At 36.8% G+C, this 17,670-nt stretch overlaps 2 protein-coding genes across 3 annotated transcripts; both read right to left on the reverse strand.

The window, feature by feature from the left end:
• Positions 1–728: 728 nt before the first annotated feature.
• LOC114133640 (protein ADP-ribosylarginine hydrolase-like) lies at positions 729–8,224 on the reverse strand. Its single transcript, XM_027999693.1, has 8 exons — positions 8,086–8,224; positions 6,681–6,801; positions 6,038–6,146; positions 5,098–5,196; positions 4,921–5,026; positions 3,737–4,003; positions 2,403–2,617; positions 729–2,054 (listed from the first exon to the last, which is right to left on the reverse strand). The coding sequence occupies exons 1-8, from the start codon at positions 8,199–8,201 to the stop codon at positions 1,906–1,908; spliced, it is 1,182 nt and encodes a 393-aa protein (XP_027855494.1). The 5' UTR covers positions 8,202–8,224; the 3' UTR covers positions 729–1,905.
• Positions 8,225–8,887: 663 nt separating this feature from the next.
• LOC114136595 (uncharacterized) lies at positions 8,888–17,284 on the reverse strand. 2 transcript variants are annotated; one of them, XM_028004663.1, is made up of 10 exons: positions 17,114–17,284; positions 13,353–15,829; positions 12,876–13,301; positions 12,728–12,761; positions 11,668–11,799; positions 10,911–11,000; positions 10,398–10,508; positions 10,191–10,301; positions 9,182–9,232; positions 8,888–9,033 (listed from the first exon to the last, which is right to left on the reverse strand). In XM_028004663.1, the coding sequence occupies exons 2-10, from the start codon at positions 15,708–15,710 to the stop codon at positions 8,999–9,001; spliced, it is 3,348 nt and encodes a 1,115-aa protein (XP_027860464.1). In that variant the 5' UTR covers positions 15,711–15,829; positions 17,114–17,284; the 3' UTR covers positions 8,888–8,998. The 2 variants fall into 2 exon arrangements, with proteins under 2 accessions (XP_027860464.1, XP_027860456.1); XM_028004655.1 differs by having other exon boundaries at positions 12,876–15,829; positions 17,114–17,283.
• Positions 17,285–17,670: the final 386 nt, after the last annotated feature.

Genomic DNA, 17,670 nt, shown 5'->3' on the forward strand with positions numbered 1-17,670 from the left:
CATGTTTAATCTGTGACATTGTTTATTAAAATGGCACATTTATGATGTATTCAAATTAAATACTATCGGCACACTTAATGATATTAGCGATTAGGTTATGTATTCAGCAAGTACTTTTACTTTTAATACTTAAGTATTTTTAAAAGCCAGTACTTTTTTACTTTTACTTAAGTAAAATGTTAATGTGGTACTTTGACTTTTACTTGAGTACATTTTTGCTTGTGTATTTGTACTTTTACTTAAGTACATTTTTTGAGTACTTTCTCCACCACTGGTAAAATGTCTCTACCCGCTGTAACTCTACTGAATGATAAGCTTGTTCTAACCTTAATTTCACCTGACAAAAACACCTTTAGCTAGTTTTTAAAGTTTGATATAGAGACAAACTGATTTGGAAAAATATTTATTTTTCCAGATTTTTATTTTGTAATTAATATGAATTATTTTCCACATTTCCATGTCTATTATGTAATTTCTAAATATTAAATAGTTGTTTAATGAGTTACTTGAATAGCTTTTAACCAAACACTTTACTCTTGAGTAATTTATTTTAGATACTTTTTACTTTTACTTGAGTAAAAATATGTTCGATGTAGTGCTACTCTTACTTTAAAGCAATTTTTGGGTACTCCTCCCATCCCTGGTTACTGTAATAATCTGCATGTAAATGAGTGATAAGCAAAGAGAATCTGCTTTCTGCTTAGTGACAAAGAAGAAGTAAAGAAATATAAGGGAGCTGAACTTAGTTTATTTGCATAGAACAAAAATTACAAAAGTGTTTGTTTCCAACACTTCACTGGCATTCATGCAGCTTTTATACATTCCCATCTTTCATTCCTCAGAGTCAACATGGCAGCCATTTTGAAAGGTTTAGCCAATCCGACTGAAGGATATTTTTGCAGCCATTTGGTTGATGAAGTAAAACAGCCGATTCACTACAGGATAACAAGGTTCTTTATGATTCATATATCAAGGCAAGTGAAGGTAATTTTACCCCAGATACAGTATTAAAGTGAATGCACAAGTGTTGGTCTAAAAGTCATGGCCGTCTCTCAGGGTTGCAAAAAAATAGCATCAAAAAATCAGCAGTATCAAGAGTCTACAAGAGTAGGAAGCAGCATTAACATGATTTCAGAGTGAAATTATAAAAAAAAATAAAAATTTATATTTAGGTCATTTCCATACATTCCATTTCTAAAGTAGATTTTAGCTATAAATTATATTACTAATCCAAATTAGTTAGGAATAAACTTTCAATTGTTAATATATTGTAGAGCTGGAAAAGCCAACAAAAGCTTGAAGAATGAAACTAAATATTTAAGTGAATTGCTAATTTGAAAGCATTTTTAAACAAAAAATATCCAGTGCATGTTAAATATTCCTGGTCTTTGTGCAAGCTGCTAGAATATTTATGGTTACAGTTTTTAGATACATTCGGTCACTGCCTGACGATGATTCAGTGAAAACAGAACAACAGTTTCTTAAAAGGCACCATCAATGTCCAACTAAGCATTTCTGAAAGTCCATAATCTGTTTTTTTTATTTTCCATCAGCTCAGCGCCCTCTGGTGGAGCGATACGTTAAGACGGGGGAGATTCTGACTGAACTGATCACAAATTAAGTGATTCTGGTTTCTGCTTCAAACATCTGGATTCATCTATGAATCCTGAGGAAAATAAAATCAGTGGTGTGGGTTTTTTGCAGCGTTCGTGGCACATTTCTTTACATTTAGAAGCTTTGATTTGTGTAATATATAACCTATACCTAATCACCCACAAATTATTAGAGTATAAATATGCATTTACTATTTTTATATTGTATATATTTTTATAGACTTCAGATTTGCTACCACTTAAGCACTGATTTAACTAACCGAAAACAGAGATAGAATAGAAACATGTGTTTTTAGTGCGATAAAGTGTAAAGCTGCTCAGCGCAGCGCTCCAGACGATCCCGGTACTCCAGTCTGGAGTAGTTGCATTTAGGAACCCCTTTGGTGCCGTAGAGAAGACCCCAGCAGCAGCAGGCGATCACAGCTGTGCTGTCGTTGTCACCTGGACAAAACCACAAAGGTATAACGCCATAAAAACATATTTAAGCCATCCTCATGTCTTCATATGAAATATTGTAAAATCTAAGAGTTAGAGGGAGAAACATGCAACAAAATTGGATGAATCAACCCCACTGATTCCAGATTCTACCAGTTTCAACATGGTCAAAATCAGTTTTGTCCATGTTCAAACAGCCATTTGTGTTCAAGTTTCAAACCTCCAATTCAAAATGTCTCCCTCAGCTAATAAAGTCGACTCATGCAACTAAGGAAAGAGTGAAACAATAGTCTAGAGGTTTAAAATCTGTTTAATTGACTCCTTTAAAAGTGGTATTAGGGCTGAACCACTGACCTCCATGGAAAGCAGCTCTGTTCATCAGCTCCTCCCAGTCTGAACCGGCTCCCAGTAAGGCATCCAGCGCTATCATGGGAGCATCATGGCCACAGGACCCCCCCCAGCCAGACAGACTGAAGCTCTTATAGGCTTCATCCCTCTCAGCCACACCGTAGGGGTCGGGCCAGGTCACCGGCCCCTTTCCGTCAGAGATTCCCCGCAGATCCAGGTACCTGAGGACAGAGAGAAAAGCTTACTGATGTTTACAACCCAATTAAGAATCAATTATATTCAAACTTGAAATGCAAAATATGGATTAATGAGTTAATCTGAAATGGATTCAACTTATCTACTTCATAAGCAGCCATTCTTTCTTGTAGTGTTTTCTCTAGTACCAAGTTTGACCATTTTTCCATAACATGAACGGCTCGATTTTTCATAATATACAGATTTTTTTTAAAACAAGCATATCATTATAGTTCAGTAATTTTGCCAGCTTTATTCCATACTGACCAAATAAACAGAAAATTATTAAACTTAAACATATTTATAAAACGTAACAAAACAGGAACCTCTTAGGTTGCTGAATAGAAAAATAAAAATGTTAAAAGAATTAAATATTTGAAACATTTAATGACCCATAAAGTGAGACATTTTAATGATTTTTTCCATCATGCTACAATTTGTCTGCGTCATACCTTAAGCTTTTTTGTCATATATGCCTTAGCAGCAAAATAATTTAATGAGACGTTGCGGCTGTTCCGTTGTGCACCTCGGCTTAATAAGCGCCATTAAGGTGAAACCTGAGAAGTTTGTCCGATATTTATATTTCAAAACAACTTAAGGAGCATGTCAAGAGTTTATATTTCAGGAAAGAACCGACTAAAGTGCGTTTTACATCCCACGTCGGACTCTGTTCCGACCGTTTCTCTACTGTCCTAGTATCCCTCCGCCATCTTGTACCAGCTAGTTCCGCTTAAAGACGACCAGCGGCGCCCTCTGTTGGATGGCGGCAAAACTACAACACTGATATAACGTCTAAACCAGAGGTCCCCAAACTCGGTCCTCGAGGGCCGGCATCCAGAACGTTTTAGTTGTCTCCCTGGTGGTACCAACAACCTTTTCAGCATGTCAACGTTCTTCTTAGGCCTTCTAACGAGCCATCATTGGATCCAGGTGCATTAAACCTGGGAGAGAACTGAAACACGCAGGATGCCGGCCCTCGAGGACTGAGTTTGGGAACCCCTCTAAACGGACGTTATTAGTCGAATGGAACCAGTTTTAATCTAATCGTAATTGAATCGAACATCAGCACAGCCTCACAATAGAAAACTAAATTCAGAAGCTTGTACCGCTTCCAGTGCTTAGAGAAGGAGTCCCAATCCTTCAAATTCTCCTCCACAGCGAAGCCGCTGTCTGTAATAACTTTCTTGGCTATGGGACAGGCCTCTTCCAGCAGACCCACACCCCAGGACTCAAGCGGCCGCCGCTGGATGGCGTAGGAAGCGAAAAGTGCCGACGCAACGGATCCCAGGTAACCGATTGGCTGATGGTGAGTCATCCTGCCTGTCTCCACGGCAACAAACACCAGAGAAGACAGCTGGTCAGGGTTTGGATACCTGGAGTGTAAAATAAAGCAGAATCAGGGTTTATTTGGTGAGGATATGTCACAGATCTCAAAAGTGAAAATAAATTTTTTTTTAAATGGCTCCAGTGCAACTTCAAAAACCAACTGGTTTTGTGATCCAACGCATCATTTTTACACTTTTTCCACAGTAAATTCAATCACTTTTCAAGCATTTTCAAAGTAAGTTTTAAGTCTTTTCCAGAAGCATTTTGAAGATAAAAACAATACAAGTGAACCAAAAAAAGACAGATTTAATTCACCGTTGTTAATAATGTCTTGTGATACTATCGACATTCTACAGCAGGGACAAGGTAAACTAAAATATAACTAAATATAACACTTTACTGGTTCGAGAACAAAACACTAATTTAATTTTAAAAAATCCTGCAATTTCAATAATGTTGTTTAACATATAAATATAAGCCGACCTTTATTTCAATTACACAAATCAATAAGTCCAAACAGATAAAAAATAAAGAATCCAAACAGATTGTGTTTAGGTAAATGACACAACATACAAAGAGTCACAAAGAAATCTGAAAAAAATGTTTTCTGGGATTTAGCAAATAGAAAAAATTTAGGAAATTATAAATGACATAAAACAAGAGAGGTCTAATTTAATTTTAAAAATGTTTGTGTCTTTTTATTAGGTGTATGAACATATCTGGTCTGTTAAACAAACATTGGTTTGCACTTTATTGCGAAACTGTGCAGTTTGACTATCAAACACTTTATAGAGAAATCAGCCAAAAAAAACACCCAACAGAAATCCAAGCTTTTTCAAGGATAGCAAATCACTTTTCTTGTACAATTCAGCTTCAATTCTGGTATGAAACCTGAAATATTTTAGACTTTAGATACCCAAACTCTTCAAAGATTAAGTGCAGAAGTCCCAGAGATTTGTCTTACCTCAGGCCGATGCACATGGCCCTCATGGCGGCTCCACAGCCGGCACCCCGGTTGTTATACGACACTCTGTATCCCCCTTGCTCTCCAGGCTTCAGTCTGTTTACATCTAAGAGTATATTCAGTTCTAAATATCTCTGCTACAAGAGGACATGATATAATTTCATAATTAAAACCTACTAAAAATAGTGGTATTTCCAGGAGCCCTTCCACTCATGTCTTTCATCCCCTTCACATAACAAAAAGCCACTTCATCCAGAAGCTTCTCCTCGGTCTTTCCTGCAAGGAACACAAACGTTTGCTCAATTTGAAGTCAGTAGTGAGCTATGCAAAACATGTTCACTACATTTTTTACACAAAATCATTCGTAGATAATTCGATTTTAGTCTCCTCACTTCTGGCTATTTTAAGTTCCTTTCAGAATGAACTGATCTAATGCCTCATCACTATAAATCCAAAAAAGCTGATGTTGGCCACGCCGCCAAACTCAACGTTTACATTCGCATGTGAAAATGGCTGTAAACAGATGTGCAGCCATACAACTGTATATCCTTGAAAAGCAGAAGTAGAGCCTCCTACACAACCAACAATAATGCAGCAAGTGGTTTCTATATGATAAGTCAACAACAAAACAATTGTCTTTTCCATCAGGCATACAGCAGTAAAATCAGCTAACCAAATGCGCTTGAGCTCAGTTTGGGTTGCTAGGTGTCGACCGGAACTCTGTGGGGGTTGCTAGGTAACGATGCAGTGGAAGTCAAATATGGCATTCCATTCGGGCAATTTCTGAAATGACTCATTTTCCAGACACCAAAAACATTAACTTATTGCAAAAAAACAGCTGGGTATTTTTTTAAAAGTACAAACACATGAAAAAGGTGAATTTTACATAATATTTTCCCTTTAAAAATATTTAATTATCTTCACACAAGGTCAATATTATCAGAGAAAAGGTGAAGTTCAATTTCCGGTATCCATTGTTCTGTTATACAGAGTGTCAATAGGGCAGAAAATCAAATCAACGCAAAAGTTAAATTAGATTTAGCTGAAGATCTAGAAGAAGGTGAGCTGCAGTCAGTCAGCAAAACAACATATTTGACTGGGTGTTCTGATAACTCACCTGTTATCAGAGCTTCAGCTGTTGCAAGATGCAGGACTGTGTCGTCGCTCACCGGCCATTCAGGAAGCTGGACAGTGATTTTTTTCAACCCACCAAGCTCCCGCAGCTCCTAAAGATGAGAAAAATAACCAAAAGAACCTGTCATCTACTTCCTGAAGTATTTTCTGACTCACTGTTTTCTGATTCACTTGCCACAAATCAAAACTAAACTTCATGTATTTTTAATTTTTGAAGTAATTTTTGAAGTTGGCATTGCTTTGTCATGCAGATCGGCTGAATGAGGCTATTAATGTGGTTACTTAAGGAGTTTGTCGGTGTTTATATTTAAAAACAGAACCGCATAAAGTATATATTTCTTTCCAAACCAAACTCCCTCCTGGTGTGGCCAATGGCTCCGCTCAATTAAGGATGCCCAGCGGCGCCCTCTGCTGGATGGCGGCCAAACTACAACACTAAAAGCAGGTGCAAGAGGACGTTATTAAAAGTAATTTTGAAAGAAATTTTAACTTAAAAAAAGGCATTAATCCACTATTAACTGAAAGTTGATTAATTGTTTGCATCCGTACCTAAAACTATTAGGCTGCTGGTTATAATGGTTCATAAGTACCCAGTCCCGTGTTATAAAGGTCTTAAGAGAACTGACCTGGTGGATATCTGGTCCAACATAATTAAACTCCCAGGTCCCGCCCCTGTAGCCCAGAGCATCACCGGCACCACTGAGGACCATGCCTGCCTTAAAATGGTCCACTGTAGCAGCTTCAAGCCTGCAGACACAAAAAGATTAAACACTCCAGGTTATATTTCAGGTGGGTTGCTGGTCCATAAATGCGATACGTGACACCAGAGGAGCACAATTATTCAGGACTGTTTCTAGTTTTATTTACAGATTTGTACTATTTGTCAGACTATGATTTATGAAAGCTTAAATTCATTTGTGAATGTTCAATAAAGCTCGATAAAGGACAATTCCCAAATCGGAAGCCAACTTCAGGTTTGTTAAGTGCAGTAGAGGCTTGCCATCGCCACAAATTTTACGTTTTCAGAATTATCCTTATAAAAACAAACTTTTTTTTTGTCTGAAAGCCTTCAAATTAAATATTGATTAGGCAATATTTAATTTGAAGGTTATTTAAATATAATTATAATTCCAAGGACAGCGGGTTTGATGAACCTGCAAAGTCGATCGACAGCAGTAGATATCCAAACTCCGATATTCTGGCTTATTTTCACCCAAGTAAAAATAAAAAGTAGTAGTCCAAGAAGTTAATCAAGATTAAAAAGTAAAATTTAGAAAGAAACTTCTCAGGTAATAAGTGTTTTACCTGATTTAATACTTAGAAATGATGTCTTCAGACAGAAAAAGGTAGAAATTTACTTGCAAATTGTCATTTGATTTTTAAATACATGTTTATTGAAATAAATGACATTTATTTGAAAAATGCAAATAACATAATTGTGAAATAACTAAATGGCATTTGTACATAAAACTTCCAAGAGACAGTGGGACTATAAATACTTTTTTGTTGTCCATCTTTACATAGATTTTCACAGAGGAGGTCCAGCACTGAAACTCTTACCTCACCAGTTTCTAAATCCGCCACTGGGTTCGTTGACCTTCTTAAAAGTGAATTTATTCAATATTTTCTGCATTTCCAGCTTAGGATTTAAAATAAATCTGCAACAAGTCACCATGTTTCACTTTCCCGCACGATGGCGTCTTCTATGAATATATTGACAGAACAATCAGTTAAAATCAACATACAACATATTGTTGTCGCAACTGTTACACTTTTTAGACCCTGGCCCCTCAGGCCGTTATTGCTCGTTGCGCTTAAAACCAGTCATATTGTATTTAGTCCATCTAAAATAATTTTTAAAAGGTAGGATTTTTCTTTAAACCAGGCTTTATTTGGGATGTATTCACATCGGAGGATTATGTTAACTATTGCTCGACACTGGGGAAGTTAAACCTTCAAGTATAAAAAACAAATAAGCACAAAAATATTTACTCTGCGGTCATATTTCCTCACTAATGTGAAAACTCTTACCCATCCATAGCCGGAACCAGTTCGTTAAAATGAGGTCCAGAATCAGCGCTTCTTCTTCCTTCCTTGAGTTTCTTCTTCAGAGATTTATTTTGGTAGTTAACAACGATGTGGTGCATTACCGCCACCAACTGGTTAGGAGTTCGGACAAGAATGATGCTTGTACCAAATAAAAAAAATAATAAATAAATAAAATTCAACCCTCATATCATTTAATTCGCGAGTTTAATAAAACTCAATTTAAGTACTATACCCTGTTGCTGATTTTTTAAAGAGGTTCAAATTAATATGAAGTAGATGCTTTTTAAATCTGCAAGGCAACTCAAACAAATAATCACCTATTTTTAACATCCCATATTTTTAATTTATACATAATTCTCTACACTGCGTCTAGAGAAATAAATAATTCAGACTTAGTTTATACGATTCCAGTGATGGAAACTTGATGTAAATGAATTTTTTTTTAAATGATTTCTCGTTAAAATATATATAAAAAAAATCTAACAAGAACTTTCAAACTTGAAAAAAAATGCTCTTTATTTTTCAATTAGCAGATTTTAATTTCCATAAGTACAAAAAAGTTTGAGTTGGCCTAATTCTGCAAGTATGTATTGTTCTTTCCTCTGAAGTCAATACTTTAGTGTTGATAATACATGGAAGATTATTTTGAGTTTTCAAAAATAAAGATCAGCACAATGTTAGAAATATTCAGTTTGATAAGTAAAAGTTGCAGATGCACACTTCACTTACAAGAAGAAATTAAGACTTTGTAAATCCTTAAACTGTTGAAAAAACAAACATCGTGTCCTTTAGTTAATCATAGACATTTATTCTTGTTCATTTTATAAATCCACATTTAATCAAAAGCAACAAAAAGTTATAAAACTTTCACTATTTTTTAAAATTATGGAAACCTTCAGCCGTTCAGTGGTATTTTATGCTTGCGAAGCACTGTAAGGAAAAAACACCAGAAGAAATCCCAGTATCAATAAACATTTAAAAACAAATGAGTATTTAATATTGTTGATTTTTAACTTAGAAAAATGTGTTAAATCTCTCAAAGGGTTAACATAAAATGCAGAGTAAAATGACATGTTACCTTCCTTTAACCTTTCTATTTCTTGTGACAGATGTTCACATTTGGTGCAACCTGGAGTCAAGAGAAAGGAGACAAAATAAAAAATGTTTTTCTGTCAGAAAATTCCTCACATTAATAATGTCGGAGCAGTGATTTAGTAGAGGATGCTGATAATTAGATTTTTAGGAAAGTTCACGGTTTCCACATAGTCTTAAAATTAGTTACATTTTCCAGAATCAACTTTTCAGAGTTCTCAGTATGTTGTAGGAGACACGTGATCAATATCAATAAATGATACGCCTGATAGAATATTCAATAATTTTGCTGAACTCCAATCCAGAACCGCAAAGCATTCTGGGAGATGTAGGCAGATGAACGGCTTTAGCTGCTCAACCTCTCACGTTAGCTAAGCAAGGTTGGTGTAATTAACTGACTCACTCACTCTCTGGTTACCTAGCAACTAACTCACTCTTTGGTTACCTAGCAACAACCTGAGGAGTAACTGCTTAAGAATAAATGGAAAACTGTGGATAAAAGAAGATTCACGCCACCAGTTTAGCATTAATTCTGATATTTAAAACAAAACAAAAAACCCCTTAACAATAATTATCAATATGAACAGACGTGTTACAGTCCTGCTCGCAATTTTAACTCATTTTGTTATCCATTGGGGAACAAAATGAGAAATCTTCTTATGAACTTTGCTCTTGTTTATCTTAATAGCTAATAAATTTTACTCAGTTAAACAAATAACTTGTATTATTACTGTGTTTGAGGGTTTTTTTTATTTCAGGATTCTCTTGTAAATGAGATCTTAGGTCTCAGTGAGACAAGCTGTGTATATAAAAGTGAAATAAAACAAAAATATCTGGTTTTATTGTACAGTGTTTGCTTCTCCATCACCAGGTGACATTAAGAAACTGAAATGAAATCCAAACAGAAATGTTCACATTCTTGACATGGAGTGAACATGTGACAATCAATCAGGAGTTATCCATAAATACATGAAATCATATTATGGTCATCTTACCCTGGCTTTGTGGTTTAACATGGTTAGCTCTGGGATTGGCTGCCGGCTGTTTTAAGCCCCTCCCCCTGCCGATGACATCATATGATGCTGCAGTTTTAGCAGCTGCAGCATCTGAAAGTTGGAGAAGAAAAACACGTGAGAAACGGCTCAGATTGTTAAATCTACTCTATGTTGCTGCTTGTTATGCATCAGAACCAAGTTCCCGACCAGTTCTGGAGGATTTATCCAGGGCAGATCTGTGGCCGGCTGTGGGCTGTTTCCCCGTCTTTACCCCGCTGGCGGCGCCGACGGATACGGGAGCTTCAGTTGTGCTGGCATCTAAAAGGATTAGTGAGAATAACTTCTAGTTATTCTCAGTTCTTCAGCAAGAATGTGGAAATTAGTTTCCCTAAAAACTATAATCAAGATTTGTGAATACAAGAATTTTTTTTTTTTTTGCGGTTTCTTTGCACCACAAATCTGCAACAAACTTCCGGAAAATTGTAAAACAGCCGAAACACTGAGTTCCTCTAAATCCAGACTGGATCAGTAAGAATAAATGTTACTTATTGTTGTATTGACAAACTAGTTCAATGCACTTTAAAAATAGGAATAACCTTTTATTTGTTAAAGATGATGCAACACATTTTTATCTAGGTTTGTGTAAACACCAAGTGTGGCACTTTTACACAACATTTGCATAAATATCACAACGTGCTGCAGCTTTACTTCCATATTTACCCGTTTTCTTCCTCTTTGACACAGGCAAAACGTCTCCTTTAGCCAAAGGATGCCTCTTTCCTGGTGCCATCTTCGTGACAAAGTTGGCAGCTAAATGGAGAATAAACAGACTAATTAGACAGGAAAGAAACTGCAGCAGTGAATTCTCAGTGTTTCATGTGTATTCAAAGGGCCGAAACGATTAATTGTGATTAATCGATTACTGAAATAATCGTGTATTCTATTTCCAGCTTTTTAAAAATAAGAAAGTCATAAACAATGTCTATGAGTATTTAAAAAAATTATAGGAGGTGGAAGTCTTTGGGAATTATTTGTGTTGTTGTTTTAGTTTCTTTGTTGTTGTTTTTTTATGGACTAACTGGAGTTAGTTAATCGTTAACTGGAGTTTAACCCCCCCATAAAAAGCTAATACCTGAAACCCCAAACTTACAACCAAACTATTTGGGTTAAATATAAAATATCTTAAAGAAAAAAGAAGCAGAAATATTCAAAAAACAACTTTAGTTCATTTGGTGATAGAGTTTATCAAATCAGGAGAAAATCCAAATTCTGATTACAAACTAATCAACTGGTGCATCAGTGTAAAAAACTGCAAGCTAATAAAAGAAAACAAAGGCATTAAAATTTTTATAAATGAAACGGTTGATTCATGCATTAGAAAAGCTGCAGGTTTCTTTACCTGCCATCAGTCTGCTGCGTATTTTTGTTTGAGTTTTAAGCAAAGCGGAGCAAACAGCCTGACCAGGTGTGAACAAACCTGCAGGTCCACTTGGTTTTTCTGTGCTTGAGCAGGGAGCTGCTCTCAGACTCGGTGTAGCCCTCGGTAAGCCAATGGGAATGCCGCTCACCTGAGGTCTCTGCAAGCCAGAGGGGGGCGGCAGCTTGGAGGCTGCAAATGGAGCAGAGGAACATTTTTTAAAATATTCAAAAATGTGTAATTTTTGCACATTTGGTCACATTAAACCCAAAACCATCTGCGTATTTTATTGGAAAGTTATGGACCGACACAACGTGGAGTATAAGTGTAAAGGAGAATGAAGACAATGATTTCTGTATTATGTTTTTAAATTGCAATCCTTAACATGTAGTGCATATCTATATTCAAATAAAATTCAGAAAATATGGTGCAACTATTACCTTCAGAGAGCCAGAGGTTAGTAAATAATAATAATAATTTAAAATAGTTTAATAATTTAATTTCATAGTCCTCTATGAAAAGTAGCAGCATTAATTGCAAGGTTTGTTTTATTTCTGAAGTGCCTAGTGGATCTAATTTGCATCATACCTAAATTTACACTGATGTATGTCACAATACAAAATTAATTAATCGCTTGATAACTTAAAACGAACTTGCTAATTTCCATTCTGATACATATTTTTTGAAGGGCAATTTTGTTTACACATACATAATCCATTTTTTTTAAGGTTTTGGTTGTGTGTGTGTTTTTTAATTTCATTTTTATTCATTGTTTTTGGTTGTTGTATTTTATTTGTGGTATTTAAAATGTCTTTCAGTTCCAATGTGAAGTGTCCCACACAAAATAAAAGCTTATTAGTCTTTGAGAGGGTGAATTTACATGATTTTACTTAAAAATGGTCTCACAACTACAACATTTTTGGCTTATCGCAATAATTTCTAGGACAATTTATCATCCAGCAAAATCTTTTAGGGCAATGACAGACCGCTTTAGAAGACAATGCATTGTTGTAAATGTATAAGAATAGGGGGGTAAAAGCAAATGCAAACCAGATGTTGGTTGAATAAAATATTTCAATCTGCAGAAGAATTTCTGAAAACAAGAAGCATCACTGCTCACCTAAAGATCGCAGGTTGTACGAATTTGAGTTTTTCTGGAATACAAAGGATCACAGACATATAAAGATACATCCATAAAGTTGAGTAAAATGATAAAATCAAAAGCAACGCAATTGTTTTACAAATTCAGCTGCACCCAATGTTTTTACCTCCTGTTCCTTTGGAGCAGCAGAACTTTTCGCAGCCTCCCCGTCTGGTCTCTGTCGTTTCACCAGCAGGCCTGTTGCCGCCGCTGGTGGATTACGTTTCAACAACTCAGAGGCAATTTTGGAGGAAGGATAAAGGTTTTTAACTGTGGGCTGCTTGAAGAATGTTTTACGATCACCAATAATGTTTGACGGTTTGATGGTGTTTGACGGTTCAATAGGTGTTTTCCCATAAAGGTTTTTCTGCGCTGCTAGGATGTGGCCTGGCTCTCTCTTTGTCTCTAAGGTGAACATTTTAATGCTCACCATTGGTGTAGAAGACGCCAAGCACTGAGGTTTTAAAACCAAACTCTCATCAAAATCAGAAAGACCTGATTGTGAAAGATATATGGACACATTGGCTGGCTGTAGAGGAGTTTCAAATGTCATGTTTGGGCTTCCATCCTTCTTGGTTTCTGGTACTGCATCTTCAAATGTCATGTTTGGGCTTCCGTCCTTCTTGGTTTCTGGTTCTGCAGCTTCAAATGTCATGTTTGGGCTTCCGTCCTTCTTGGTTTCTGGTACTGCATCTTCAAATGTCATGTTTGGGCTTCCGTCCTTCTTGGTTCCTGGTTCTGCAGCTTCAAATGTCATGTTTGGGCTTCCGTCCTTCTTGGTTTCTGGTTCTGCAGCTTCAAATGTCATGTTTGGGCTTCCGTCCTTCTTGGTTTCTGGTACTGCATCTTCAAATGTCACGTTTGGGCTTCCGTCCTTTTTGGTTCCTGGTTCTGCAGCTTCAAATGTCATGTTTGGGCTTCCGTCCTTCTTGGTTCCTGGTTCTGCAGCTTCAAATGTCATGTTTGGGCTTCCGTCCTTTTTGGTTCCTGGTTCTGCAGCTTCAAATGTCATGTTTGGGCTTCCGTCCTTCTTGGTTCCTGGTTCTGCAGCTTCAAATGTTATGTTTGGGCTTCCGTCCTTCTTGGTTTCTGGTGCTGCAGCTTCATTTGTTTGGAGTTTTGATGAGTTGTTTTCAGAACAGCCATCTTTAAGGGTAATTGTTGCATTTCTTGCTTTGGAAGTAGAGGAGTTGCCCAAGGCACTTTGATGACTGTCATTCGAGCTAATTTCTGCCAAAGTTATCGTGCCGTTTAGTTGTGAGGGAAGCTTATAATCAAATGTGCCGTTCCACTGACCAAGTGGAGCAGGAGTTTTCTCTATGGCGGAACCGATCTGGAGTTTAGATTTTTGAAGAGGATCTCCGTCAACAGTGGCATTCTGCCCTACGGCAAATGTGGTTTCCTTTGCATCAGAGCTGCTCTGATGCACAACAAAGGAAGCTTCAGTTTTAGAGTCGACAGAAGTTTGCTGATCTCCGCTTTCCTTGACATCTTTTGCATAGCTTACGTTGGTTGGTGGAAGATCTAGAGTCTCGTTATTGACGATGGAAATGGTCTGTATAGAGGGCTGCTCAACTGCAAATGTACCGTTGGCAGACATGTCTGGTTTCAGGGTTTGTTGTGACTCCTTGTTGGTTGACTCGGTGTCACAGCGTGTTGGCAGCTCTTCAAGTTTTTCTTTGGGTTCAGATTCCAACTCGGGGGAGGATTTGTCCATGTCAGCAGGCAAGCGTGCAGTCTGTACAGGCGTGTCACAGCCGGGGTTTTTTTCTTGAGTAATATTAATAGCTTGGATACAGAGTGTGTCTGAACTCTGATACATCTCTAGTTTTTGTCCACCGGTCTCTGATTCTGGGCTCTGTTGCGACTCCTTAGTGACCATCTCAGCCTCTATGCAATCAGGGTTTCCTCTGGGTTCAGGACAAACCTCATAGGTTGATCTTTCTGTGCCAGAGGAAGAGATGTCGACACTGTTAGAGGCATCACAAGAGGAGCATAGATCACGAGTAACATTAATAACTTGAGTGCTATTGACTGGATTTTGAGATTTCTCCACTTTTTGTCCACTGGATTCAGATGAAGACTTGCTGTTTTCCAAAGTAACATCCTGAGTTACCTCCAAGGCTGCCTTAATTGAGTTTTGCCTTGAACTCTGGGGAGAATTTCCGCTCTTGCTGGAGAGTTCCTCAATCGTGATTGTGTCCGATTTCTCTGTCATAATTTGATCACTATGATCAGAAGTAGCTCTGTCATCTTCAATGTCCATGAAGGACATGTGTCCAACTGGAGAGGCCCGAGTAACTTCAAGGAGAGTAATGTCTTGTAAATACTCATTACAAATCCCTCTGAATGAAATAGCGTTCTGAAAAGAGTCATCCACCTTTGCACAAAAGCTATTTTGATGATCTGAAGTGTTTGTCTTTTTACTATAAAGCTGAGGAGTTGCATGTTGTCTTTCAGGGAAGACTGAATCATTCATTGTCAGGTACAACATTGAATCTGAGGTAAGATCGGACAGAGTAACTTCTGGCAAGCATTCATCATTGATCATAGAGATATCTTCGCCAATCTTTTGTGTCCTTGAATCTCTGGTTGATTTTTGACAGTTTGCAGCAAAATTAGAAGGAACAGCAGAATTAGGACTGTTTCGAAGTTTAAAAAGCTCTGGAGATGCGCTTTTATTCCAGATATTTAGATCTTTTAAGACTGGGGTTAAAGCAGACTGGACACCCGACAGCAACGACTTTGCCTGGAAATCACTGGTTCTATTCTTTGAAGCAGGAGTGGAAGAGACAAAAGCATCTGCACCATCTTCCTCCAACTGTAAGGTGAAATTCTCAGCATTTTCTAGCTTTGAAGAGTCAACAGCTTTAGGATCTCTAGGTGGAACATTTTCAAGGCATTCATCAGCCTGTGGTTCCACTGTGATGTATGAGGCTTGAGTTGTTGTGGTATTAGCCATGAGAGAGCAACTTCTTTGTTTTGCTTTGAGGAAAACTGAAACAGGACTTTCCTCTTCTGAAAAAAAAATACTAGAGTGGCTTTAAGCACATTTTCTCTCACAATCTTAAAGCAGGCTCTCTGTGGAAGAAAAGAAAATCACAAAAAACACGTGAATTTTATTCCCAATATCTAACAAACATATAATCCCACCATTCCACAAGTTTAATAAATAAAAAATAGAGTTTGGTGTTTGTTAATACAGTTTGATCTTATGCTGCTTCCTTTTCTTTGTATGAAAACCTGTTATTTTGCATATTTTTACATTCAAAGGCCACTGAAGAGACTACAAAATAAAATCAAAATTATTTGCCAAAAACCATGATTATATTTCAGGTGCCTTTCATTCAAATTCAGCTGCTAATACAATATACAGAACGAAATTTCGTTCTGTATACACCCTGTGCATGCAAAATGACAATAAAGTCAGTCTAAGTCTAATATTTGGACACAGATTGACTTCCACAGACTTTATGTCAGCTTAGGAAGCAAAATCCTAAGTCTAGGGAGAATGAGAGCAGAATATAGATTAGTTGAAATTAATTTTGACAACTCAGCATTACAACATTATGGTTTCCTAATATTTTTGAAATACTGCGAGCAAACAAAATTCAGATTATTCATAGAAAACTCACTGAGATGCTCATCTTAGATACATAAAATAAATAAGTGTTGTTGGTAATATTACAATCAGATTTTAGATTTTTAACCATCAGTGGAAAAAGCCATAAAGCTTAACCATCTGAAGGGGTCATTATGTTGTGGGTGTGGCACAAACTTTAAACGTTGTGGCTAAACCAGTTGACCAGCTTATCCACAGCCACTCCATAAAACTTTACAGGCTGTTCTCAATACATGTGGTCTCAAAAGAATAAAAATAAAAAACAGAAAAAAAATACAACTCGGGTAAAAAAAAAAGAAAAGGAAAGGGGACAATTTATACCAACTCTGTATGTCCTATAGTAAAATATGTAACTAAACATGGAGAAAACATGTCAGACGCTTTCTAAAAATAGTAAAGAAGAAAATATATTACGTTTTACATAACATCATCACTTGCACGTGTTCATTTGGTAAAAATGTGGTGTGAGAAAAACTTATAAAGAGAATCAGTAGCGGACATAGACGGACACCCTACAGTTTTAAACTGATGACCAGATTGAGCTGTTAACCTCTCCCTTAGTCCAGAGTCAGTAAACTTAATGAAGACTGACTCAAACGTTTGAACATACAAGTTTATAAAAGTATTACTGCTTAACTGTTGCTAAAACACTGAAAAGTAACTGAACGTACACATTTAGGCTGTTGCTAATGCGGCGTAACTGTGGCAATTTCAAAGAAAAAAATTCGCTTAAGAAAGCTTACCTTGGAGAAGACAAGTCTATTTTATGTTTCAGGAGGAATTTTAAAAGATCTTTAGTTTTAGTTCAAAAGCATAAACTTTAAACCACCGTGACTTCGGACGGAATGCCAAAAATCCATAAAAAAACAACACAAGCGTTGAAACGCCAGTCTAGTTTGAAAGTGTCAGTTTTCTCATTGGATAATAATACCAGCCAATCACAGCTCGATGCTTCTTCTTCGTGACTCTTATCAGAGCGCTTTATCGCCATCTACCGTTTGAACAGGTTAAAAAAGAGGAGCTCAGAAAATAACCGATAGTTTTTGTAACAGTATTTTTTGATGTATTAAAAATGCATATATAAAACAGTCGTCGCTGACCTTGATAAATGACGACATAAAAATGCCCAAACAGAAACTAATAAATATATAAAAGAGTGAATTCTGAACAAGCCCGTCATTTCAGGTCAACGGCGCCGCCATATTGTGAGTGGCATTTTGTTGCAAAAATAACAACAGTTAAGCAGTGTCAAGATCTTACTCAAGTAAGAGTAGCACTACTTCAACATATTTTAACTTAG

The sequence above is a fragment of the Xiphophorus couchianus genome, chromosome 2, assembly GCF_001444195.1.
Source record: "Xiphophorus couchianus chromosome 2, X_couchianus-1.0, whole genome shotgun sequence".
NCBI classification, from domain to species: Eukaryota; Metazoa; Chordata; class Actinopteri; order Cyprinodontiformes; family Poeciliidae; genus Xiphophorus; species Xiphophorus couchianus.

Bases quoted from the DNA above. Each gene is read 5' to 3' on its own strand.
- LOC114136595 (XM_028004655.1), bottom strand. From the start codon at position 15,710: ATGGCTAATACCACAACAACTCAAGCCTCATACATCACAGTGGAACCA. The intron at 11,001-11,667 runs GTTTGTTCACAC...TTCTCCATTTAG, and splicing joins AAAACCAAGTGGACCTGCAG to CTGCCAACTTTGTCACGAAG. The intron at 10,509-10,910 runs GTAAATATGGAA...TAATCCTTTTAG, and splicing joins GTCAAAGAGGAAGAAAACGG to ATGCCAGCACAACTGAAGCT.
- LOC114133640 (XM_027999693.1), bottom strand. From the start codon at position 8,201: ATGCACCACATCGTTGTTAACTACCAAAATAAATCTCTGAAGAAGAAA. The intron at 2,618-3,736 runs GTACAAGCTTCT...CTCTGTCCTCAG, and splicing joins TTCTCTAAGCACTGGAAGCG to GTACCTGGATCTGCGGGGAA. The intron at 2,055-2,402 runs GTCAGTGGTTCA...GGTTTTGTCCAG, and splicing joins CAGAGCTGCTTTCCATGGAG to GTGACAACGACAGCACAGCT.